The sequence below is a fragment of the Bombina bombina genome, chromosome 2 (assembly GCF_027579735.1).
Source record: "Bombina bombina isolate aBomBom1 chromosome 2, aBomBom1.pri, whole genome shotgun sequence".
Classification (NCBI taxonomy): Eukaryota; Metazoa; Chordata; class Amphibia; order Anura; family Bombinatoridae; genus Bombina; species Bombina bombina.
Window position 1 is genome coordinate 139,969,236 of NC_069500.1, and position 26,233 is coordinate 139,995,468.

A 26,233-nucleotide genomic window follows, 5' to 3' on the forward strand; every position below is an offset into this window, starting at 1 on the left:
TTGTTTGGTGAATGATGTTCAATTTGTACAGAATGACTTTTATTTAAAGTAGCATCAATGCAATTAGTACATAAATTTCTATTGGGCTCCACCTTGGCTTTTGCACATATAGCACAGAGATATTCCTCTGAGTCAGACATGTTTAACAAACTAGCAATTAAACTAGCAAGCTTGGAAATACTTTTCACTCAAATTACAAGTAATATGGAAAACGCACTGTGCCTTTAAGAAGCACAGAAAAAAATTATGACAGTTGAATAACAATGAACCGGAGAAATTATAAAAACCAAATTTTTCCCGGTAAAGGCATAAATTTAGCATAGGATTGCCCCCATTAGTAATGGATAACCTACCCTTAATAGCAGAAAAAAATGTACAAAATATAAACGTTTTTTATCACAGTCAAAGCACAATCTCACAGGTCTGCTGTGAGTGATTACCTCCCTCAAAATAATTTTTGAAGACCCTTGAGCTCTGTAGAGACGATCCGGATCATGCAGGGAGAGAAACAGACTTTTGACTGAATTTTTGATGCATAGCAAAAGCGCCAAAATAGGCCCCTCCCCCTCACACACAGCAGTGAGGGAAGTTCAGTAAACTGTCTTAAATTAAAATAAACGACAGCCAAGTGGAAAAACAGTGCCCAAAACAATTTTTCACCCAGTACCTCAGATAATTAAACAATTTAGCATGCCAGCAAAAACGTTTAAAATCAAATAACATGAAATGTCATTAAACACCCAGTTGCTAGACGTTCCCACTGCAAGTTAGGCTAAAAATTATATGCATATAGTATTATCCCAGTGAAGTGCCATTCCCCAGAATACTGAAGTGTACACATATATACATAACAGCCTGATACCAGTTGCTACTACTGCATTTAAGGCTGAACTTACATTATATCGGTATTGGCAGTATTTTCTCAGTCAATTCCATTCCTCAGAAAATAATATACTGCAACATACCTCTTTGCAGGTGAACCTGCCCGCTGTCCCCTGATCTGAAGTTTACCTCACTCCTCAGAATGTCCGAGAACAGCAAAATGAATCTTAGCTACGCCGGCTAAAATCATCCAAAAACTCAGGTAGATTCTTCTTCAAATTCTACCTGAGAAGGAACAACACACTCCGGTGCTGTTTTAAAATAACAAACTTTTGATTGAAGATATAAAAACTAAGTATAATCACCACAGTCCTCTCACACATCCTATCTATTAGTTGGGTGCAAGAGAATGACTGGGTGTGGCGTAGAGGGGAGGAGCTATATAGCAGCTCTGCTTGGGTGATCCTCTTGCACTTCCTGTTGGGGAGGAGTTAATATCCCAGAAGTAATGATGACCCGTGGACTGACTACACTTAACAGGAGAAAAATAAGATTGATTTTTTTGATATCTCTCTCCCAGGTGACGTAAAAGGAGGTAAAATAATCTCTGCCCTCTATCGAAAACTAATTTCGGGCAATTGACATTGCTAAGAGTCAATTCCTACGAGCCAAAAGGAATTGTACTTTGGATGAAACTTTTCGAGTTGAGAGCAGAGATTTAAGAACAAGAATGATTAAGAGAGGTTACCCAAAAAAAGTCATAGATAAGGTATTCTTTGAAACCCAGGATGTAAATAGAAAAACCCTACTAGAACCAAAAGTAGGGTCTTTCAGCAATGACAAATTGTCTAATCAATATAAACCTAAATTTAGAACATCTTATTCCAACCAATATGAAGATGTGTGTCAAATTATTAAGAAAAACTTGCCAATTTTGATGGCGACAAAAATTTGAGGAAAACCATTGAACAAGGCTGCATGTTTGTCCCTAAAAGGAATGTAACATTGGGCAATATTCTTAATCTGAGCATGTTAAGAACTGATGCCAATTCTGGGAGTTCTTGGATGCGGTACAATGGTACATACAAATGTGGAAGAAATGCATGCACATCATGTGACTACATTAATATCTCCAATACATTTAGGTCCCATGTCACAGGGGAGGAATTTCAAATTTGAGACTGTATCAATTGCAAAAACACGTTTGTTGTATATATAATTGAGTGCACCAAGTGTAAAAAACAGTATACAGGTAGAACTACCAGAGAGGTAGGAAAATGTATTAGAGAACACTTGTCTTACATATCCAATAAACGACCATGTTCTGCCCTATCATCACACTTTATTGACCTGCACCATCAGAATGTAAACACCTTTAGATGGCAGGCTATAGAGCAAGTCAGGACACCCATTAGAGGTGGAGATAAGTTGCCAATACTTTGTAAACAAGAAACGTATTGGATTTTCAAAACCATATGCTTGCTACCACAAGATTTCAATTCAGAGTAAGACATAAATTATTGGCAACATTACCATCCCCTCGTTTATATATAGTCAAATTGTTCTCTGACCCCTATTGTCCCCAGTATATCTAGTAGAGTTTAAGTATTTGGTATTTTGTACTGAACAATTTATTGTTCCCCCATTGTTCTGAAAGATATAACTAGAAAATTATGCATGACTATTATAAATACCTCCCTGAACTTAATCTTAATGGACGTTTCGATTGTGCTTTAGGCATATTTTTATTTCTGCAGTTGCTTATATGTAAAATAAGCTACATTATCTGTTAATTATATATATATATATATATATATATTTGCGAGATTCACGCAGATTGTAAATATAGTAAAATAGAACACAGACAATACCACATACTATTTAGTTTGAGATTTAGTCTCCATAATTGTTATCAAAGGACAGCATTAGTATGTGATATCCGTAAACAACAGTGGGTTACAATATGTTTAATTTCAAATACTAATCATACTATATATACAGTATATATATATATATATATATATATATATATATATATATATATATATATATATATATATATATATATATATACATACATATATATATACACACATACACACACTCCCATAAAACCATGTCATCATCGATTATGCCTTAATTCATGTTCTGCTTGATACCTTTGTAGTCATTTTTTACATCAGATGTGTAACTATATATAACATTTTGTTATAATATTGCTCTATTGAATAGCTATATTTATATTGAGTTTACATTTTGTGTATAAACTTATATGTGTATATAGATCTGTCTTTTAATAATATGGTATCCATTTGAACATATCAATTTAATTTACACTGTGACCATATAGGGTTAATCTTCAGGGCTATATGTTTTTAACCAATCAGGAAAGGGTGTATTTAGCAAAAAAGGAAGCCCCACCTAAAAGGTGTTATTTTATGATTACGGTCAATACGACCGAAACTGGTCAGATTTTGCTTTGTCTTTAAGATTAAACCCATGTTCCTGTGTGCTCCCATGCATACTTTTAATCTGGAATAAAGTATAACAAGTTTCCTAACAAGGCTCCGTATCCTGGAACATTTTTGTTAGAACATTATTTCTTTATGAGATTTTGCTAGTTGAAAAGATTACGCCCGACACAAAATGTCGTTTAAATAAGGTGCCACAGCAATTCCCTGGGATCTGATCACTGCCAAAAGAGCTTTTCTGGGAGCCATGGCGAGACCAAAACGGAAGTGCAACAAACTGGAAATTCTTTCCCCAAAAAAGCAAACCTTAGAAACTGGTGATGATCCCTGTGAATAGGAACATGTAAATAAACATCCTTCAGGTCTATAGTCGTCATGAACTGACCTTCCTGAACAAATAGTTTCCATTTTGAAGGAGGGAACCCTGAGGAATTTGTTGAGACACTTTAGGTCTAGGATGGGAAGCACACATAGATTTGAATAGTCCTTTAAAGTTGCGAAAAAGAACAAAAATTAGAAGTATGTCGACCCTTAGGTCTATTCTTCTTGTCCTGAGGTAGGCAAGATCCCTTTCCACCCCGTAATCTATGAAATGATTTCCGCCAGACCAGGCCCAAACAGTGTTTTACCCTTATAAGGTAAAGCCAAAAGCTTGGCCTTTGAAGATACATCAGTACCCACAGAGCTCTACGAGCTAGGGCAGTGAAGCTAGACAACTTAGCATCACAGATAAAGGTATAGGGCTAATTTAAGAGCCTTGATCCTATCCTGGATCTCCTTAATCGTAGTTTCCTCGGATATCAGATCAGACAGGGCATCGCACCAATAAGATGCTGCACCCGCAACTGTAGCAATACATGCCACAGGTTGCCACTGTAGTCCTTGATGGATGTACATCTTCTTTAAGTAAGCCTCTAGCTTCTTATCCATGGGATCCTTAAAGGAATAACTATCCTCTATATGAATAGTAGTTCTTTTAGCTAGAGTAGAGATAGCTCCTTCTACCTTAGGCACAGTGTGCCACGAATTGGGTCAGCAACAGGAAACATCTTTTTAAAAACAGGGGAAGGGGAAAAAGGAACCCCTGGCTTATCCCATTCCGGAGCTATAATTTCAGACATCTTGTCTGAAACAGGAAAACATCCTCAGAAGAGGGAGAATCTTCAACTCTTAAGTTTAGAAGGCGTTTTAGGGTTGACAGCAACCAAAGGTTCAGAGTCATCCAAAGTAGCTAGAACCTCCTTCAGTAGTAACCGGAGATGTTCAAGCTTAAATCTGAAATTAACTTCAGATTCACAAGATTTTCACCTTCAGAAGCTACTGAAGTATCTTCCTCATCAGACATCTTGGAAAGGTTGATCAGCGCAGATTTAGAGGAATCAGAAACCTGACTAGCAGAAATAGGTCTAGATTTTCTCTTAAGCTTACCCGAAGAAGGAAAAGCAGCTATAGCTGCAGACACAACAGAGGTTATCTGAGCAGCAAAATCTCCGGGCAAAAATACACCCCCAGGAGGTTGAGAGGAACCGCAGGGCACTGCATAAAAAACCTTTAAGGCTTGGGACGTTTGAGGAGAAAGCTGTGGCATATCCTGAACAGCATTATCCTGAGAGACAATTGGCTCAGAAGGCAGTAATTTATCTTTGAAATTTAGAGTCTTAACTAAGCATGAGGAACAAAATTGCAAAGGCAAAACAATTTGGGCCTCTAAACATTATAAACATTTATCCAGAGAAACAGAGTCTTGGTCTGTGTCCATAGTTGAAAAGTTCCCAATAATAATTGAGGAAATAAAAATACCGGTATGTCACTTTAAGAGAAATTAACCATTAAGACGGAAGAATCCAATAAAGTATACAATGCAAAAAATATGTATCTCAAATTATATAAATAAAAATCCCTAACACCTCTATACCTCAGCAGGCAGAGGAGTCTTACCACACCGGACCGGAGTTGCACTGGTAAATGCAGGAAGCGGTCGCATGCAGTTAAATCTGCTGTCAGAAATGAAAGCTGTCAGACCAGGAACGCTTCAGGGAAAACTGAGAAAAAATATAGCAAAGTCCTTTGTGTTCTCGCTAAGACACACGCACTGCCTTTCACTCGGCTCAGAATAAGGAAGAGCGGAGGTCACATGACCGGACCTCAGTAAAGAAACTGTGCCACTAAAAGGCACGCATTTCTGTCTGTCAGATAAAGTACAAAAATAACCGGTATGCATTGGAACCCTTTCTTATAGTCAAAATAACACTGGAAGTCAAATAAAGATCCTAAACCCTCCTTCTGATCCCTTAAATAATACCATTCAGCCAGTCTCTATGAAAGAGGAAAAATTAAACCCTTAAGTTCCACACACTTCAGTGTCTGCCAAAGTGCCCCACTGATAACACCTTAAGGAGATTACATGTCCCAGAAGATGATCCACAAGAGGAATTAACCTCCAAAGTGCTGTCCTTCAGTAGCTAGAAGGCAAAGGCACTTACCTGTGGATCCAGCTGCAGGGCAGGAACAGCTTCTTAGGTGTGATAGACACTCCACTCTCTATCAGGTACCTGAAGAAAAAGAAAGAGCAGAGTAACCAACCCTGGCTTTCTATGAAGGGGTAGCAAAAATGTTAGAAATAAAGCAAAGACAACCTCGACGCTTTATAACTGCTAATAGCCACCATTACTCTTACTAAAGAGATTGACATGGACACAGCATAGCCCCTAATCCTTGCTTGCAAGGAAAAGTACACAAAAAAGGATTAAATTCAGACATCCTCCATTGACAAAGGCAAAGAGAATGACTGGGTATTATGGGTAAGGGAAGTTACACTTAACCACTTTGCTGAGGTGCTCTTTGCCTCCTCCTGCTGGCCAGGAGTTGAATATCCCACTAGTAATTGGAATGACGTTGTGGACTCTCCATGCCACAGGAAAGAAAGGTCTCTAATTATTCAATCCTGCAAGAAAAAAAAAAATAACACAGTTGGTTGTCAACAGACTTTAGAGTTTTTATAAGGCAGCCAAAGTACTGAATACACTTTAACACATCATTATTCTGTACACAGACATATCTGAGTTGGCCACACATGCATACCACATACATGCAAATATCATAGCATTCCATTCTTTCAATTGTCTACAATAAAAGTTATTAGCACTATGGTGAATGCTGAAGAGGCTGTAGAAATAGATGTCACAAACTGGTAATGTGTTTCCACTGGAAACTACATCAACTACACGTGACTGTTAGCCACTAGAGTGTAAAAAAGTAGGTGTCAGATCTATGGAAACCAAGAAAGCATTCAGGTGTATTTGTTTCATAACAAAGTAATTTAACTTTTTTGTTACAAGAAACTTGATCATGGATCTCTGTGATGCATGAGATTTTTTTTACCAGCAGAAGTTAAAAATAAAAAACTTTTTGTACCAGGATACTGGACATCCTGTAATTGCCTTTCATTCCTGCAACTGGTCTATACTTTTTCTGTGATTTACAGAATGCCCTGTTGTATTGAGTCTTCAGCTATTTCAGACTTTAAAAATACTTTAGATACACATTAGAAGGTGCTATCATACATATCCATAAAAAGGACAGTGAGAAAGAAAACAAGAGGGAGAAAACAAAGAGAAAAAAGAAGAGAGGATAAGAGACAGAAATGGAGGCAGGATACTGGAAGTGAAGAGAAACAAAACAAGAAAAGGGGGTGGGGATGAGGAGAGTGGGAAGAGAGAGTAAAGGTTGTAGTAAAGTCTACAGCAAAAAAATAAAAAAAAAACTAATAAATTAGCCTAATAATGATTTGGGAGGAAAAGAAACTTCCTCCAAAACAGTGTCTACTAGCAACTGTGTGTATCACAATTACTGGTTGGTTAGGGATTTACTCTGATCCAGTGCAGCTTTCTTTCACTAATCCACTTGTAACAGCTGTTTGAACATCAGATGGAGGCTGGTTCTTTCCACAAAAGAGTAAGTGGCAATTTACTTTGCAAAAAGTCACAACACTGCACCCCTGTGAAAGATCCCGGTGTCTGCAATGCTTGTCTGTGCAACTTCAGCACCTGCAGCTAAGCAGTAACAAGAATAGACCAATCAGGAACATAATTATTCAAGCTTTTTGCAGAAAAGCACAAGAAGATCTTGTGGTCTAGAAAAGTCAGCACTCAGATCATATGATAAACCCCAATCTACCATTTGGCCACAATATATATATATATATATATACACATATATACACATATATATATATATATATATATATATATATATATATATACATATATATATACATATATATATATATATATATATATATATATATATATATATATATATATATCACACATACACTGTTATAGGTCGACATACAATGTAAACAAAATTTACACACAAAGTCTAATGTATGAACATAAATGAAAATGATTTTAAAAACACTCCATACCTCCAAGCTCTTTCACATTTAAGATGGCACTCTGGAATGGGACTGCTTTTATACTAAAACCTAAAAATTAAAAAAAAAAAGGAGAGAAAGACGTAAATCCAATGTAAAGATAAATTATTGTACTGATTTATTTACAATATTTATCAAGAATTCTACCATCAGGCCACAATAAAAAGTGTGCATTTTTAATCATTTAAAACATTTAAAGTTTACAGTCCTTTGCAGTATATATAATTATTTAACGGGGGGGGGGGAGTCAAAGTAGGCAACTGAACTTTTTAAAAACATTGTGAGATTTATTCTATACACAGCTTCTTGTATAGAACTAGGTTCCAAATGTTCCTCAAGTTAAACAATTCTCTTTATTTGACATTCTCACTAGGTGCCCAAGATATACAGTATTCTTGCAAAACATATAATGAAGATATTCAACCAACCCCTTTCCCCCCCAAAATGATACTGAAGACATTACACAAAAAAATATAAATTATGCTTACCTGATAATTTAATTTCCTTCTTCACGGCATTATTCCTTACTGTTGGGAAATACTGAACCTGGCCACCAGGAGGAGGCAGAGACACCCCAGCCAAAGGCTTAAATACTCCCCCTACTTCCCTCATATTCCAGTCATTCTGACAAGGGAACAAGGAACAGTAGGAGAAATATCAGGGTATAAATGGTGCCGGAACAGAAAACAAATTTTGGTCTGCACATATCTGAGTATACGGGCGGGGGCCGGGGACTCTCCTCATACAGAAGGAAATGAAATGATCAGGTAAGCATAATTTATATTTTCCTTCTTAATATGAGGAGAGTCCGTGGCATCATTCCTTACTGTTCGGAAAACTATACCCAAGCTCTAGAGGACACTGAATTTTAACAGGAGGGGTAAAAGAAAATGTGAACCCTAAGCTGAGGGCACCACAGCCTGTAAAACCTTTCTGCCAAAAGCTGCTTCAGCCAAAGCAAAAACCTCAAACTTGTAGATTTTTAAAAAGTATGTAAGGAGGACCAGGTAGCAACCTTACAAATCTGATCCATAGAGGCCTCATTCTTAAAGGCCCAAGCGGAAGAGAACGTTCTAGCGGAATAAGCCGTAATCCTCTGAGAAGGTCTAAGTACCGCTGACTCATAAGCTAAGCGTATAACACTACTCAACGAAAAAGGAAGTCGAAGAAGACTTCAGACCCTTTCGCTTCCCATAGTAGATATCAAACAAGGAAGAATTTTGCCTAAAATCCTTAGCTTGAAGATAAAACTTCAATGCTTGAACCACATCCAGATTATGAAGTAAACGTTCCTTCGAAGGAGGATTAAGACATAAGGACGGAACCACAATCCCCTGATTGATGTTATGATCAGACACCACCTTAGGTAGAAAACCCAAGCAGGTACATAGGATAGCCTTATCATTATGGAACACCAGATAAGGAGCCTCACATTGCAAGGAAGCCATTTCGGAAACTCTGCGTTCCGACGCAATAGCCAATAAAGAGAGGACCTTACAGATTTTCTTAAAGAAGTGCAACATTAAATGGTGGTTGAGCAATTTAATGTAAAAGATATTAACTCTAAACAGATAGCTAGATTTTTTAATAAATGGAAGAGATATATCAGTTTGCTCCCTTTGGAGATGCAGAGACAGGTAGTTTGTTATTGTAAAGCCTCTACCTGGGTGCAACAACAAATAGAACGGGGGACTCTCCCTAGACTATGATTTTTAGAGGAACATATCTCGTAGGGGAAGAGGGAATGAAAAAAGTTATTTCATAGGGGACTAAATTACAGTAACAAAGGAAGGTGAGGAAGGGAAAAGGGAGATCAAAGTAATTTAAGAATAGTAAGAGGTAACGAATAGACTTAGGTCAAGTCCGTATGAGAAATAGTAAACAAGGTCAATAAATAAATGGGTCCCTTTTAAATAGATTGTGATAATGGTTTTGGAAATTCTGTTTGCATACATAAATGGATAATATGAGTTTAGTTATGCGTAAGTTGGTATTATATAGTCTAGAAGTATTATTATGAACTTAAAAGAGTCAGAGTTGGAAGTAACGGAGTAAATAAGGAACATTAATGAAATTTAAGAATTAATGGACAATATCAGATAAAACAAAATTTATGCTTACCTGATAAATTTCTTTCTCTTGCGATGTATCGAGTGCACGGATTCATCCAATACTTGTGGGATATTCTCCTTCCCAACAGGAAGTGGCAAAGAGAGCACCCACAGCAGAGCTTTCTATATAGCTCCTCCCTTAGCTCCACCCCCCAGTCAATCGACCGAAGGCTAGGAAGAAAAAGGAGAAACTATAGGGTGCAGTGGTGACTGAAGTTTTTTAAATAAAAACATACTACCTGTCTTAAATAGACAGGGCGGGCCGTGGACTCGATACATCGAAAAGAAAGAAATTTATCAGGTAAGCATAAATTTTGTTTTCTCTTGCAAGATGTATCGAGTCCACGGATTCATCCAATACTTGTGGGATATACCAAAGCTTTAGGACACGGATGAAGGGAGGGACAAGACAGGTACCTAAACAGAAGGCACCACTGCTTGGAGAACCTTTCTCCCAAAAATAGCCTCCGAAGAAGCAAACGTATCAAGTTTGGAAAATTTGGAAAAAAAAGTATGAAGCGAAGACCAAGTCGTCGCCTTATAAATCTGTTCAACAGAAGCCTCATTTTTAAAAGCCCATGTGGAAGCCACTGCTCTAGTAGAATGAGCAGTAATCCTTTCAGAAGGCTGCTGGCCAGCAGTCTCATAAGTCAAACGGATGATGCTTTTCAGCCAAAAAGAAAAGAGGTAGCCGTAGCCTTTTGACCTCTCCGTTTACCAGAATAGACAACAAACAACGAAGATGTTTGACGAAAATCTTTAGTTGCTTGTAAGTAGAACTTTAAAGCACGAACCACATCAAGATTGTGCAACAGACGTTCTTTCTTGGAAGAAGGATTAGGACACAGAGAAGGAACAACAATTTCCTGATTGATATTCCTATTAGAAACAATCTTAGGAAGGAATCCAGGTTTGGTATGCAAAACCACCTTATCAGCATGGAAAACAAGATAAGGTGAGTCACACTGTAAAGCAGATAACTCAGAAACTCTTCGAGCCGAAGAAATAGCTACTAAAAACAGAACTTTCCAAGATAGAAGCTTAATATCTATGGAATGCATAGGTTCAAACGGAACCCCTTGAAGAACTAAGTTTAGGCTCCAAGGTGAAGCAACAGGTTTGAATACAGGCTTGATCCTGACTAAAGCCTGACTAAACGCCTGAACGTCTGGGACGTTTGTGTAAAAGAATAGACAAAGTAGATATCTGTCCTTTCAAGGAACTAGCTGATAATCCCTTCTCCAATCCTTCTTGGAGAAAAGACAATATACTAGGAATCCTAATCTTACTCCATGAGTAACCCTTGGATTCGCACCAATAAAGATATTTTCGCCATATCTTATGATAGATTTTCCTGATGACAGGCTTTCTAGCCTGAATCAGGGTATCAATGACCGACTCAGAAAACCAACGCTTTGATAAAATCAGGCGTTCAATCTCCAAGCAGTCAGACGCAGAGAAATTAGATTTGTATGCTTGAATGGACCCTGGATTAGAAGGTCCTGCCTCATCGGCAGAGTCCACGGTGGAACCGATGACATGTCCACCAGATCTGCATATCAAGTCCTGCGTGGTCACGCAGGCGCTATCAAAATCACCGAAGCTCTCTCCTGCTTGATTCTGGCATCCAGACGTGGAAGGAGAGGAAACGGTGGAAATACATAGGCCAGGTTGAAGGACCAGGGCACTGCTAGAGCATCTATCAGTACTGCCTGGGGATCCCGGGACCTGGACCCGTAACAAGGAAGCTTGGCGTTCTGACGAGACGCCATCAGATCTAATTCTGGTGTGCCCCATAGCCGAGTCAGCTGGGCAAATACTTCCGGATGGAGCTTCCACTCCCCCGGATGAAAAGTCTGGCGACTTAGGAAATCCGCCTCCCAGTTCTCTACCCCTGGGATATGGATTGCTGAAAAGATGGCAAGAGTGAGTCTCCGCCCATCAGATTATGTTGGTCACCTCCATCATCGCTAGAGAACTCCGTGTTCCTCCTTGATGATTGATATAAGCTACAGTCGTGATGTTGTCCGACTGAAATCTGATGAACTTGGCCGCAGCCAGCTGAGGCCACGCCTGAAGAGCATTGAATATCGCTCTTAGTTCTAGAATGTTTATCGGGAGGAGAGCTTCCTCCTGAGACCATAAGCCCTGAGCTTTCAGGGAGTTCCAGACTGCACCCCAGCCCAGTAGGCTGGCATCTGTCGTTACTATGAGCCACTCTGGCCTGCGGAAACACATTCCCAGAGACAGGTGGTCCTGAGACAACCACCAGAGAAGAGAATCTCTGGTCTCCTGGTCCAGATTTATTTGAGGAGATAAATCTGCATAATCCCCATTCCACTGTTCGAGCATGCATAGTTGCAGTGGTCTGAGGTGTAGGCGGGCAAAAGGAACTATGTCCATTGCCACTACCGTAAGTCCGATTACCTCCATACACTGAGCTACTGATGGCCGAGGAATGGAATGAAGAGCTCGGCAGGTGGTTATGAGTTTTGATTTCCTGACCTCTGTCAGAAATATTCTATTAGAGTCCCTAAGAAGGAAACTCTTGTGAGAGGGAAGAGAGAACTCTTTTTTATGTTCACCTTCCACCCATGAGATCTCAGAAAAGCCAACACGATGTCCATGTGGGACTTGGCTAGCTGGAAAGTCGATGCTTGAATTAAGATGTCGTCTAGATAAGGCGCCACTGCCATGCCCCGTGGTCTTAGCACCGCCAAAAGGGACCCTAGCACCTTTGTGAAAATTCTAGGAGCTGTGGCCAACCCGAAGGGAAGGGCCACAAACTGGTAATGCCTGTCTAGAAAGGCGAATCTGAGGAATTGATGATCTCTGTGAATAGGGATGTGCAGATACGCATCCTTTAAGTCCACAGTGGTCATATATTGACCCTCCTGGATCAGAGGCAGAATGGTCCGAATGGTCTCCATCTTGAACGATGGTACCCTGAGGAATTTGTTTAGAATTTTGAGATCCAAGATTGGTCTGAAAGTTCCTTCTTTTTTGGGAACCACAAACAGGTTTGAGTAAAACCCTAGCCCTTGTTCCGCTTTTGGAACTGGGCGAATCACTCCCATGGTATGTAGGTCTTCTACACAGCGTAAGAATGCCTCTCTCTTTGTCTGGTTTGCAGACAATTGAGAAAATGTGAAATCTCCCCCTGGGGGGGGGGGAGTCTTTGAAGTCCAGAAGATAACCCTGGGTAACAATTTCTAAAACCCAGGAATCGTGAACATCTCTTGCCCAAGCCTGGGCGAAGAGAGAGAGTCTGCCCCCTACTAGATCCGGTCCCGGATCGGGGGCTACCCCTTCATGCTGTCTTAGAGGCAGCAGCAGGCTTCTTGGCCTGTTTACCCTTGTTCTAAGCCTGGTTAGGTCTCCAGACTGACTTGGATTGGGCCAAATTCCCCTCTTGATTCGCAGTTGGGGAAGAGGAAGAGGGACCACCCTTGAAGTTCCGAAAGAAACGAAAATTATTTTGTTTGGTCCTCATTTTATTTGTTTTATCCTGAGGGAGGGCAAGGCCTTTCCCTCCAGTGATGTCTGAAATAATCTCTTTCAGTTCAGGCCCGAATAGGGTCTTCCCCTTGAAAGGGATGTTCAAAAGTTTAGATTTTGATGACACATCAGCAGACCAGGACTTAAGCCATAAAGCCCTGCGCGCTAAAATGGCAAAACATGAATTCTTTGCCGCTAATTTAGCCAGTTGAAAAGCGGCATCTGTAATGAAAGAATAAGCCAGCTTAAGGGCCTTAATTCTATCCATAATATCCTCTAATGGAGTATCCATCTGAAGAGCCTCTTCTAGAGCCTTGAACCAGAAAGCAGCGGCAGTAGTTACAGGAACAATGCATGAAATAGGTTGGAGAAGAAAACCTTGATGAACAAAAATTTTCTTTAGGAGACCCTCTAATTTTTTATCCATAAGATCTTTGAAAGCACAACTGTCTTTGATAGGTATAGTTGCACGCTTGGCGAGAGTAGAATTAGCTCCCTCCACCTTAGGGACCGTCTGCCACGAGTCCCGCATGGTGTCAGATGAGGGGGAGCGAACGGTATACCTGGTCTATCCCACTCCTTAGTAACAATGTTTGCAATCCTCTTAGGGACTGGAAAAACATCAGTGTAAACAGGAACCTTTAAGTATTTGTACATTTTACACAATTTCTCTGGGACCACTATAGGGTCACAATCATCCAGAGTCGTTAATACCTCCCTGAGCAACAAGCGGAGGTGTTCTAGCTTAAATTTAAAGGCCGTCATATCAGAATCTGTCTGAGGGAGCGCCTTCCCTGAATAAGAAATCTCTCCCTCAGACAGCAAATCCCTTACCCCTACTTCAGAACATTGTGAGGGTATATCGGAAACGGCTACTAAAGCGTCAAAAGGTTCAGTATTTGTTCTTAACCCAGAGCTGTCACGCTTTCCTTGTAACCCAGGCAGTTTAGATAAAACCTCTGTGAGAATCATCTAACACTATATTTTTAAGTGCTATAATATGCTCTTTAAAATTTATCGACATATCAATGCAAATGGAACACATTCTAAGAGGGGGTTCCACAATGGCTTCTAAACACATTGAACAAGGAGTTCCCTTGATGTCAGACATGTTAAACAGGCTAGTAATGAAACAAGCAAGCTTGGAAAACACTTTATTCAAAGTAAACAGTACTTAGAAAAAAACGATACTGTGCCTTTTAGAGAAAAAAAAAGGATGCACAAGTAATTAGTAAGATTGCCCTACCAGTCAAATAAACGATTAACCCCTTAATGGAAAAACTGGATTGACAAAACGTCAAAACACCGGTATAAAAACGTTCAGCACCTTGCCACAGCTCTGCTGTGGCGCCTACCTGCCCTTAGGGATAGGTTTGTGGGGAAAAAGCTTCCTTTAGGCCCTCAAGTACAGCATGACCCTCCGGAGTAGCAGTTGGATGTCTTGTGTGTAAAATAAACTGCGCATCTGAGGCACGAAAATAGGCCCCTCCCACCTCACTCGATGTCAGTGGGGATTAAAAGAAACACACCAAAGTGTTTCTAAACTAGCCATGTGGGTTAATAACCCTTGAATAAGCCATAATGGAGCTCCCAAAGTTCCTCAAAACGTTAATCTCTCTTAATTAAAAACATTTTTCTTATAAGTGCCACCAGTAACAATTTAGCCCTTTGTGCAAGTTGGGATTCCATACTAAGTCTCTGAATACAGCTTACCCTTCCCTCATGGAGAAAATGACAGCCTTTTCTAGAATTATCACAGTCTGTCTAGAAAAATATTGACTGAACATACCTCAGAGCAGCTTAGCATGCAAACCGTTCCCCCAACTGAAGTTTTCCTGTACTCCTCAGCCTCTGTGGGAACAGCAGTGGATCTTAGTTACAAAGTGCTAAGATCATCAACCTCCTTGCAGAAATCTTCATCCCTTTTCTGCTAGAGAGTGAATAGTACACACCGGTACCATTTAAAATAACAAACTTTTCCTTGAGAAAATAAAAACTAACATTTTTGTCACCACACTCACTTTACCCTTCCTAGCACTTAGAGTAGGCCAAGAGAATGACTGGGGGGTGGAGCTAAGGGAGGAGCTATATAGACAGCTCTGCTGTGGGTGCTCTCTTTGCCACTGCCTGTTGGGAAGCAGAATATCCCACAAGTATTGGATGAATCCGTGGACTCGATACATCTTGCAAGAGAAATAAACGGTAAATATTGGAATTAATATTTGGGCTTGGATTGATGATAAGGGACCAAAGGGAGCGAAGGTGTGCTGCTGGGATTTATTTGAAAACAGAATTTATGTTTACCTGATAAATTTCTTTCTTCTACTGTGTATCCAGTCCACGGCTTCATCCTTACTTGTGGGATATTCTCAATCCCTACAGGAAGTGGCAAAGAGAGCACACAGCAGAGCTGTCCATATAGCTCCCCTCAGGCTCCGCCCCCCCAGTCATTCGACCGACGGTTAGGAAAAAAAGGAGAACCATAGGGTGCAGTGGTGACTGTAGTTTACAAAAATAAATTTAAACCTGACTAAAAAGCCAGGGTGGGCCGTGGACCGGATACACCATAGGAGAAAGAAATTTATCAGGTAAACATAAATTCTGTTTACTCCTACATTGGTGTATCCGGTCCACGGCTTCATCCTTACTTGTGGGAACCAATACCAAAGCTTAGGACACGGATGAACGGAGGGAACAAGTCAGGTAACCTAAACGGAAGGCACCACTGCTTGTAAAACCTCTCTCCCAAAAATAGCCTCCGAAGAAGCAAAAGTATCAAATTTGTAAGTGAAGACCAAGTTGCTGCCTTACAGATCTGTTCAACAGAAGCCTCATTCTTGAAAGCCCATGTGGAAGCCAAGGCTCTAGTAGAGTGAGCTGTAATTCGTTCAGGAGGCTGCCTTCCAGCAGTCTCATAAGCCAACCGGATGATGCTTTTCAGCCAGAAGGACAGAGAGGTCGCAGTCGCCTTTTGACCTCTCCTCTTGCCAGAATAGACGACAAACAAGGACGATGTTTGTCTGAAGTCTTTAGTTGATTTAGATAGAACTTTAAAGCACGAACCACATCAAGATTGTGTAACAGACGTTCCTTGTTAGAAACTGGATTAGGACACAGAGAAGGAACAACTATTTCCTGGTTAATATTCTTATTGGAAACCACTCTTGGAAGAAAACCAGGTTTGGTACGTAAAACAACCTTATCTGTATGAAACACCAGATAGGGTGAATTACACTGCAAAGCAGACAATTCAGAAACTCTTCTAGCAGAAGAAATAGCTACCAAAAACAAAACATTCCAAGATAGTAACTTAATATCTATGGAATGTAGAGGTTCAAACGGAACCCCTTGAAGAACTGAAAGAACTAAATTTAGACTCCATGGAGGAGCCACAGGTCTGTAGACAGGCTTGATTCTGACTAAAGCCTGTACAAACGCCTGAATATCTGGCATGGCTGCCAGACGCTTGTGTAACAAAACAGACAGAGCAGATATCTGTCCTTTTAAGGAACTAGCTGACAGACCTTTCTCCAATCCTTCTTGGAGAAAAGATAGTATCCTTGGAATCCTAATCTTACTCCATGAGTAACCCTTGGATTCGCACCAGCAAAGATATTTCCGCCATATCTTATGGTAAATTTTCCTGGTGACAGGCTTTCTAGCCTGGATCAGAGTATCTATAACTGATTCCGAAAACCCACGCTTAGCTAGAATCAAGCGTTGAATCTCCAAGCAGTCAGTTGCAGAGAAACTAGGTTTGGATGTTCGAATGGACCTTGAATTAGAAGGTCCTGCCTCAAAGGTAGCTTCCATGGTGGAGCCGACGACATATTCACCAGGTCTGCATACCAAGTCCTGCGTGGCCACGCAGGAGCTATCAGAATTACCGAAGCCTTCTCCTGTTTGATCCTGGCTACTAGCCGGGGGAGAAGGGGAAACGGTGGAAAGACATAAGCTAGATTAAACGACCAAGGTGCTACTAAGGCATCTACCAATGTCGCCTTGGGATCCCTGGACCTGGACCCGTAACGTGGAACTTTAGAGTTCTGACGTGACGCCATCAGATCCAGATCTGGAATGCCCCATAGTTGAGTTAACTGGGCAAAAACCTCTGGGTGAAGTTCCCACTCCCCCAGATGGAAAGTCTGACGACTCAGATAATCCGCTTCCCAGTTGTCCACTCCTGGGATGTGAATTGCTGATAGATGGCAGGAGTGATCCTCTGCCCATTTGATGATCTTGGATACCTCCCTCATCACCAGGGAACTCTTTGTTCCCCCCTGATGACTGATGCTACAGTCGTCATGTTGTCCGACTGAAATCTGATGAATTTGGCCTCCGCTAGTTGAGGCCATGCCTAGAGCGCATTGAATATCGCTCTCAATTCCAAAATGTTTATCAGGAGAAGAGATTCTTCCCGAGACCATAGACCCTGAGCAAAGAGAGAAAGTCTGTCCCCTACTAGATCCGGTCCCGGATCAGGGGCTACCCCTTCATGCTGTCTTGGTAGCAGCAGCAGGCTTCTTGGCCTGTTTACCCTTGTTCCAGCCTTGCAATGGTTTCCATGCTGGTTTGGGCTGGGGTGCGTTACCCTCTTGCCTAGTGGCTGTATAGGTAGAAGCCGGTCCATTCCTGAAATTGCGAAAGGAACGAAAATTAGACTTATTTTTAGCTTTGAAAGGTCTATCCTGTGGAAGGGCATGGCCCTTTCCCCCAGTGATATCTGAAATAATTTCTTTCAACTCTGGCCCGAATAGGGTCTTACCCTTGAAAGGAATATTAAGCAATTTTATTTTGGACGACACATCCGCCGACCAAGATTTTAACCAAAGCGCTCTGAACGCCACGATTGCGAAACAAGAATTTTTCGCTGCTAATTTAGCTAACTGCAAAGCGGCATCTGTAATGAAAGAATTAGCCAACTTCAGGGCGTGAATTCTGTCCATGACTTCATCATAAGAGTCTCCTTCTGGAGCGAGTTTTCTAGTTCCTCAAACCAAAAAGCTGCTGCAGTGGTTACAGGAATAATGCAAGAAATTGGTTGAAGAAGAAAACCCTGTTGAACAAAAATTTTCTTAAGTAAACCTTTTAATTTTTTATCCATAGGGTCTTTGAAAGTGCAACTGTCTTCTATTGGTATAGTCGTGCGCTTAGCTAGCGTTGAAACTGCCCCCTCTACCTTAGGGACCGTCTGCCACGCGTCCCTTCTGGGGTCAACAATTGGGAACATTTTCTTAAATATAGGAGGGGGAACAAAAGGTACACCTGGCTTCTCCCACTCCTTAGTCACGATATCCGCCACCCTCTTAGGTATCGGAAACGCATCAGTGTGTACTGGAACCTCTAAGAATTTGTCCATTTTACACAATTTTTCTGGGACCACCAAAGGGTCACAATCATCAAGTGTAGCTAGGACCTCCTTAAGTAGGGCGCGGAGGTGTTCTAGCTTAAATTTAAATGCTACGGTATCAGGCTCTGCCTGCTGAGAAACTTTTCCTGTGTCAGAAATTTCTCCCTCAGACAGGCCCTCCCTCACCGCCAAGTCAGATTGATGTGAGGGCACTACAGATAAATTATCCTCTGCGTCTGCTTGCTCATTTTCTGTATTTAAAACTGAGCAATCACGCTTCCTAGGAAAAGCTGGCAGTTTGGATAAAAATGCTGCGAGAGAATTATCCATTACTGCCGCTAATTGTTGCATAGTAATAGCAATTGGTGCGCTAGATGTACTGGGCATCGCTTGCGCGGGCATAGCTGGTGTTGACACAGAAGGAGAGGATAGCGAGCTATCCTCATAACCTTCAGCTAAAGAATCATCTTGGGCTATATCTTTAAACGTGATTGTACGGTCCTTAAGCTGTTTGGACGCTATGGCACACTTCACACATAAATTTAATGGGGGAACCACCTTGGCCTTTGAACATACAGAACATAGGCTATCTGAAGGGTCAGACATGTTTGACAGACTTAAACAGAACTTCAATGCAATAAAAATTATTTTTGACAAAAACGTTACTGTGTCTTGAAATAATAAAAGTGCACACTTTATTACTGAAACATCAAAAAACCATCAAATAAACATCCGATTTTAATGAAATTTTCACAACAGTGTCTTAATGCTGTGAAAAGATTGCACACAAATTTTCAGACCGATTAACCCCTTAATGCCCAAACTGGAGCTAATAACAGCAGTTAAACGGTTAAACACACTACAGTACTATGCCACAGCTTCTACTGTGGCCTTTACCTTCCTTAGGGATTATTTAAGTATGAAATAAGCCTCTCTGAAGTCTTTTCTGATGCCTCTGGACTCCCCACGTGAAGCTGCATGAACTGCCTAGTCAAAACAACTGCGCAATTGAGGCGCGAAAATGAGGCCTCCTCCCTCTGCATTCCAGAGTGGAGGGGCCTTTCTGACTAGATTAGGTGTCCAAATAAGTGCCAGGCGCAAATTAAACCCCCAAAAGTGTTTTAAAGTCTGAAAAAACACCTTATTTATAGTGAAAACATGCTAAAAAGCAATCGATTAAGCCCACAATAGTGTCAACCAGCATAGAGCCCTTAATATAAGCCATCATTTTATACAGAGTCTGAGAAAAATGGCTTACCTATCCCAGAGGGAATTTCTGACAGTCTTCTAGCATTACATGGTCTTGTTAGAAAAATGACTGATCACACCTGAAGCAGTTAAGCATGCAAACTGTTCCCCCCAAATGATGTTCTCTGGTATTCAACAGTCCTGCGTGGGAACAGCAATGTATTTTAGTTACTGGTGCTAAAATCATATTCCTCTTAGCAGAAATCTTCATCACTTTCTGCTGCAGAGTAAATAGTACAAGCCGGCACTATTTTAAAATAACAAACTCTTGATAGAAGAAATAAAAAAACTACAACTAACACCACATACTCTTTACCACCCCTGTGGAGATGCTACTAGTTAGAGCGGCAAAGAGAATGACTGGGGGGTGGAGCCTGAGGGGAGCTATATGGACAGCTCTGCTGTGTGCTCTCTTTGCCACTTCCTGTAGGGATTGAGAATATCCCGCAAGTAAGGATGAAGCCGTGGACCGGATACACCAATGTAGGAGAAAACAAGATTCTATAATGAGATTGAGTGGCCCTAAAATTTAAAAACATACCCCTCCTAGTATAGATGTCGCAATAGCATCTTAATTCTTAAAGGGAGCCCTACAAACTGAGAAGAATCTAGTTATATGACGGAGACAAAATATAGATACTTAATAAGGAAATATAGGTACCCAATGGAATATAAAGTTGGAATAATTGGGCGATAAGACGATTTACCCTTGCGTTCATAGTCTTTACTGTTGTTTTTTCGTTTTTTTTTCTTCTTTCTGTTCTTTTGCTCTCTCCTTTTTCCTTGATTTTATGTATGCTTTTTGTATTTGGATAATCAAGCCTAGACAAGGATTGTATATCTGCCATAAGAGCATGTTTACAAAATGAATGTAACAATGTTTTTTTGTAAATGCTGAAATAAAAAAATTTAAAAAAACAAAACAAAAAACAAGAGAGAACCTTCCAGGACAACAATTTAATGTCAATCAAATGCATAGGCTCACACGGAGCCCGTTGCAAAAACTTAAGAGAAAGATTCAAACTTCAAGGTGGAGCATTAGATATAAACACAGGACTGATCCTAATCAGAGCCTTAACGAAAGATTGCATGTCAGAGAGCTCAGCAAGTCTACTGTGCAGCAAAACAGTAAGGGACGAAATCTGTCCCCTCAGGGAACTGGCAGAAAGCCCCTCTTTCATTAGACCCTCCTTGAGAAAGGAAAGTATCCTGGCAGCCTTAACCCTATGCCAGACTAAACCATGCTCTTCACACCAGAATAAGTAAACTCTCCCCACCTTGTGATAGATGCGACGAATAACTGGCTTACGAAACTGAATGAGTGTGTCAGAGAAACCTTTCTTGGCTAAGACTGGGCGTTCAATCTCCACTCAGTCAGCCTCAGAGAATCTAGATTGTGATGAATAAAAAGGACCCTGTTCCAGCAGATCCCTGCGACAAGGTTACTTCCACGGAGGAGATAAGGACATCCCCACCAGGTCCCCGAACCACATCCTTTGCGGCCACAATGGATTAATCAGTATCACAGATGCATTCTCCTGCTTGATGAAGGCCACTACACGAGGAAGTAAGGCACTGCTAATACATCTTTAAGCTACGCTTGAGGATCCCTGGACCGCAACCCATATCTGGGTAGATTTGAATTGAGCCGGGACGCCATAAGATCTATCTCCAGCGTCCCCCATTTGTTACAAAACTCTGCAAACACCTTGGGATGGAGAGACCATTCCCCGGATGAAAGGATTGTCTGCTGAGGAAATCCGCTTCCCATGTGGATCGCTGACAGTGAGCAGTTGTGGGCCTTTGCTCATTCCAGAATCTGAGATACTTCCCTCATTGCTAGGGAGCTCCTCGTACCCCCCCTGATGGTTGATGTAAGCCACAGAGGTTATGTTGTCTGATTGGAATCTGATAAACTGGGACAAACCCAGAAGAGGCCAAGCCTTCAGAGCATTGAAGATTGCTGGAATTTCCCGAATGTTGATCGAGAGGAGGGATTTCTCTCGAGTCCACAGGCCCTGTGCCTTCCTGGCACCCCAAACAGCTCCCCATCCTGATAGACTTGCGTCTATAGTCACAATCTCCCAGGATGGTCTCAAGGAGGATGTCCCTTGTGACAGGTGATCTGGACAAAGCCATAAGGAGAGTGATTCTCTTGACCAGTTCTCCAGAGAAATCTGTTGAGACAGATCCGAATGATGGCCGTTCCACTGTCTCAGCATGCACAGCTGAAGTGGTCTAAAATGGAATTTTGCAAAAGGAATGATGTCCATGCTGGACACCATGAGACCAATCACCTCCATACACCGAGCCACAGAGGGCCTTAAGGAGGTCTGGAGGCCAAGACAAGTGGAAGTTAGCTTGTAATGTCTCTGGTCTGTAAGGAATATTCTCATGGATATGGAGTCTATTATAGTACCCAGGAATTCCACCCTGGAACTTGGAATAAGAGAACTTTTGGAGCAGTAGCTAGACCAAACGGAAGTGAAATAAAACTGGAATTGCTGGTCCAGGAATGCAAACCTTAGGAACTTGAAGTGTTCCTTGTTAATTGGAACGTGAAGGTAAGCATCCTTCAGATCTATAATGGTCATGAATTGTCCTTCCTATAGGATGGACCTTATCGTCTCCATCTTGAACGAGGGGACATATAGGAAATGTTTAAGCACTTTAAGTCCCTTTTTTGGGAACACAAAAAGGTTTGAATAGTACCCCAGACCTTTTTCTGCATGAGGTACCGGGACAATGACTCCTAGGGAAGAGAGATCCCTCACGCACCCCAGAAAGGCTTCTCTCTTTTCTGGCCTTGAAGACAGGTTTGATAGGAGGCATCTGCCCCTGGGTGGATGAGACTTGAAACCTATCTTGTACCCCTGAGTGATGACCACCAGGACCCACCGGTCTTGTAAGTCCCCAAACCAAGCATCTGAAAAGGGCGACAGTCTGCCCCCTACATGATCCAGAGACGGATCGGGGGCCACCCCTTCAGGCCGACTGTCTCCGCGGGCTTCTTGCTTTGCTTGGATTTATTTGAGGACTGAGCCGGCTTCCAAGCCCCCTTGGATTAATCGGGCTTTGCGGAGGATTGCTGACGTTGGGATTTATCAGAACGAAAGGAACGAAAATTAGGACCTTGTCCCTTAGGCTTGTTCTTCTTATCCTGCAGTAAAAATGCACCTTTGCCTCCAGTAACCGTGGAGATAATTGAGTCCAGGCCTGGACCAAATAAAACCTTTCCCTTAAAGGGGAGGGAAAGAAGCCTTGACTTCAAAGTCATGTCCGCAGACCAGGACTTAAGCCAGAGTGAACTACGGAATTGAACAGAAAAACCTGAAGCTTTAGCATTCAGGCAAATAATTTGCATCACAAATAAAATAATTAACCACCCTTAAGGCCTTAATTCTTTCCTGGATCACGTCGAAGGAACCCTCCACCTCGATCAACTCAGATAAGGAGTCGCACCAGTAGGTAGCCGCTCCAGCAACTGCAGCAACAGCCGCTGCCGGTTGAAACAAATATCCCATATGTTGAAACATCTTTCTTAACAGAGTTTCTATCTTCTTACCATGGGCTCTTTAAACGACAAACTATACTCAAGCGGGATAGTAGTGTGTTTAGCAAGCATGGAGATAGTGCCATCCACCATGGGGATGGAACCCCACAATTCTAATTGAGTCCGGGACCAATTTCTTAAAGGAAGAAGGGGAAATGAAGAACCAATCCTTTCCCATTCATTCTTAATAATGTTCACTATCTTTACAGGAACCGGGAAAGTATGTGGTACAACCCTGTCCTCGTAGACCTTATCTAATTTAGGAATCAAAGGCAATTTGGGCTCTGGAACCTCTAACCTAGCTAAAACTTCCTTCAACAGAAAGCATAAATGCTCAATCCTAAATCTAAAGTCAGGTTCCTCTGCAGCTGGAGGCAGCAGATTGCGACCCAGAAAGAGCTCCCTCTGAAGTTTTAGAGGCGCCTTCATGATAGGCTAATCTTGTAGATAAATCCAAAGAGCTAGTAGATGACCCTTGAGAAGGATAGCAATATTAAACATTTCGCATGCGCTTAGTAGGGCGAGGTAAAGCACTAAAGGCTGCAGACACTGCCGTAAAGTAAAGTCTGGCGAGAATATTAAAAGAGATATTAACCCTTGATTCCATACAGATAAAAGAAGCCCCACTGTGACCCTGTCTTCTTGCATTATATGTGTAAAAAAATGAAACAATCTTACCGGAATCTATGCCATGGAACAGAAACGCAGCCTCTCAAGTTTGACAGTCTTGTAGCATTGCTCCTGGCATGGACTTGAGTGATGGAAGTAGGCAGTGAAACACGTCAACACGGATTGCTTAGGAGGTGTTAATACAAATCTGGATGCGGTTGCAGAAAGACTCTCCCTGCATCTCCAGTCCCTAACATTTGTCAATGCTCTCACTGAGAGGCTGACAAAACTACTTAAAACTCCAGTACCATCTCGAAGGGTAAATACCCTTCATAAGGAACTACTTTGAATCTTCTGACACTTCTCTGCCAACCTCCTGTGACGAAAGGCAAAGGATAGCTGGGATATGAGGGAAGTAGGGGGAGTATTTAAGCCTTTGGCTGGGGTGTCTTTGCCTCCTCCTGGTGGCCAGGTTCAGTATTTCCCAACAATAAGGAATGATGCCGTGGACTCTCCTCATATTAAGAAGGAAATATAATTTATGCTTACTTGCTAAATCCATTTCTTTCATGGAGTCCACAATCCATTACTCCTGGGAATTACTCTCCCTACCACTAGGAGGCGGCCAAGATTCCCAAACCCCAAGAGCTTTTTTTTTTATATAACTTTTCCCACCTCTATGGTAGTTTGACGTATAGCCAAGCAAAAAACGTAGTAAAAAAAACAAGAGCAGAAAAATATAGTAGCTGGAAAAAGCCAATGTGCCACAAAAAAAACATCACTAAAAATATATATCAGGGTAGGGTTTCTGGGAAACTTACCACCATAAAATAAATTAATTTATCAGGTAAGCATTAATTATGTTTTCTTTCATAAAGGTGGTAATAATCGATAATTGATTACTCCTGGGAACCAATACCAAAGCTGTGGAGAGTGCACGAGTAATGAAAAGATATGGTGGGATAAAAAACACCTGCTTTCCGTACAGAAACTAAATTCACAACCCTTAAAATAAAAAAATCCTTTTATTATGCTATTAAAATAACCAATAGAAAAAAAAACTAAATTTATGCTTACCTGATAAATTGATTTCTTCTATAGTAAGACGAGTCCACGGATTCATCCTTTACTTGTGGGATATTATCCGTCCCTACAGGAAGTGGCAAAGAGCACCACAGCAGAGCTGTCTATATAGCTCCTCTCTTAGCTCCACCCCCAGTCATTCGACCGAAGGTACAGGAAGAAAAAGGAGAAACTACAAGGTGCAGAGGTGACTGAATTTAAATAATAAAAATATAATCTGTCTTAAAATGACAGGGCAGGCCGTGGACTCGTCTTATCATAGAAGAAATCAATTTATCAAGTAAGCATAAATTTAGTTTTCTTCTATAAAGGTAAGACGAGTCCACGGATTCATCCTTTACTTGTGAGATACAATACCAAAGCTACAGGACCCGGATGAACTGGAGGGACAAGACAGATGGTTAAACAGAAGGCACCACTGCTTGAAGAACTTTTCTCCCAAAAACAGCCTCCGAAGAAGCAAACGTATCAAATTTGTAAAATTTGGAAAAGGTATGAAGCGAAGACCAATTCGCAGTCTTACAAATCTGTTCAACAGAAGCATCATTTTTAAAAGCCCATGTGGAAGCCACCGCTCTAGTAGAGTGAGCTGTAATTCTATCAGGAGGCTGCTGTCCAGCAGTCTCGTATGCCAAACGGATGATGCTTTTAGCCAAAAGGCAAGAGAGGTAACATCCAAGTTGTGCAATAGACGCTCCTTCTTAGAGGAAGGATTAGGACACAGAGAAGGAACAACAATTTCCTGATAATTATTCTTATTAGTAACAACATTAGGAAGGAATCCAGGTTTGGTACGCAAAACCACCTTAGCATGGAAAACAAGATAAGGCGAGTCGCATTGCAATGCAGATAGTTCAGAAACTCTTCGAGCCGAAGAGACAGCAACTAAAAACAGAACTTTCCAAGATAGAAGGTTAATATCTATGGAATGCATAGGTTCAAACGGAACCCCTTGAAGAACCTTAAGAACTAAATTCAAACTCCATGGCGGAGCAACAGGTTTAAACACAGGCTTGATTCTAACTAAAGCCTGACAGAACAACTGAACGTCTG

At 41.2% G+C, this 26,233-nt stretch overlaps 1 protein-coding gene across 2 annotated transcripts in view; it reads right to left on the minus strand.

Annotated features, from left to right (window-relative positions):
* The window catches only part of ARL15 (ADP ribosylation factor like GTPase 15), a 991,451-nt gene that overhangs the window by 613,572 nt on the left and 351,646 nt on the right, over window positions 1-26,233 (minus strand). For both annotated transcript variants that reach the window (XM_053701273.1, XM_053701274.1), the window contains one exon: window positions 7,720-7,779. In XM_053701273.1, the coding sequence (XP_053557248.1) occupies window positions 7,720-7,779 (60 nt within the window). The remainder of the gene's footprint in view (window positions 1-7,719; window positions 7,780-26,233) is intronic.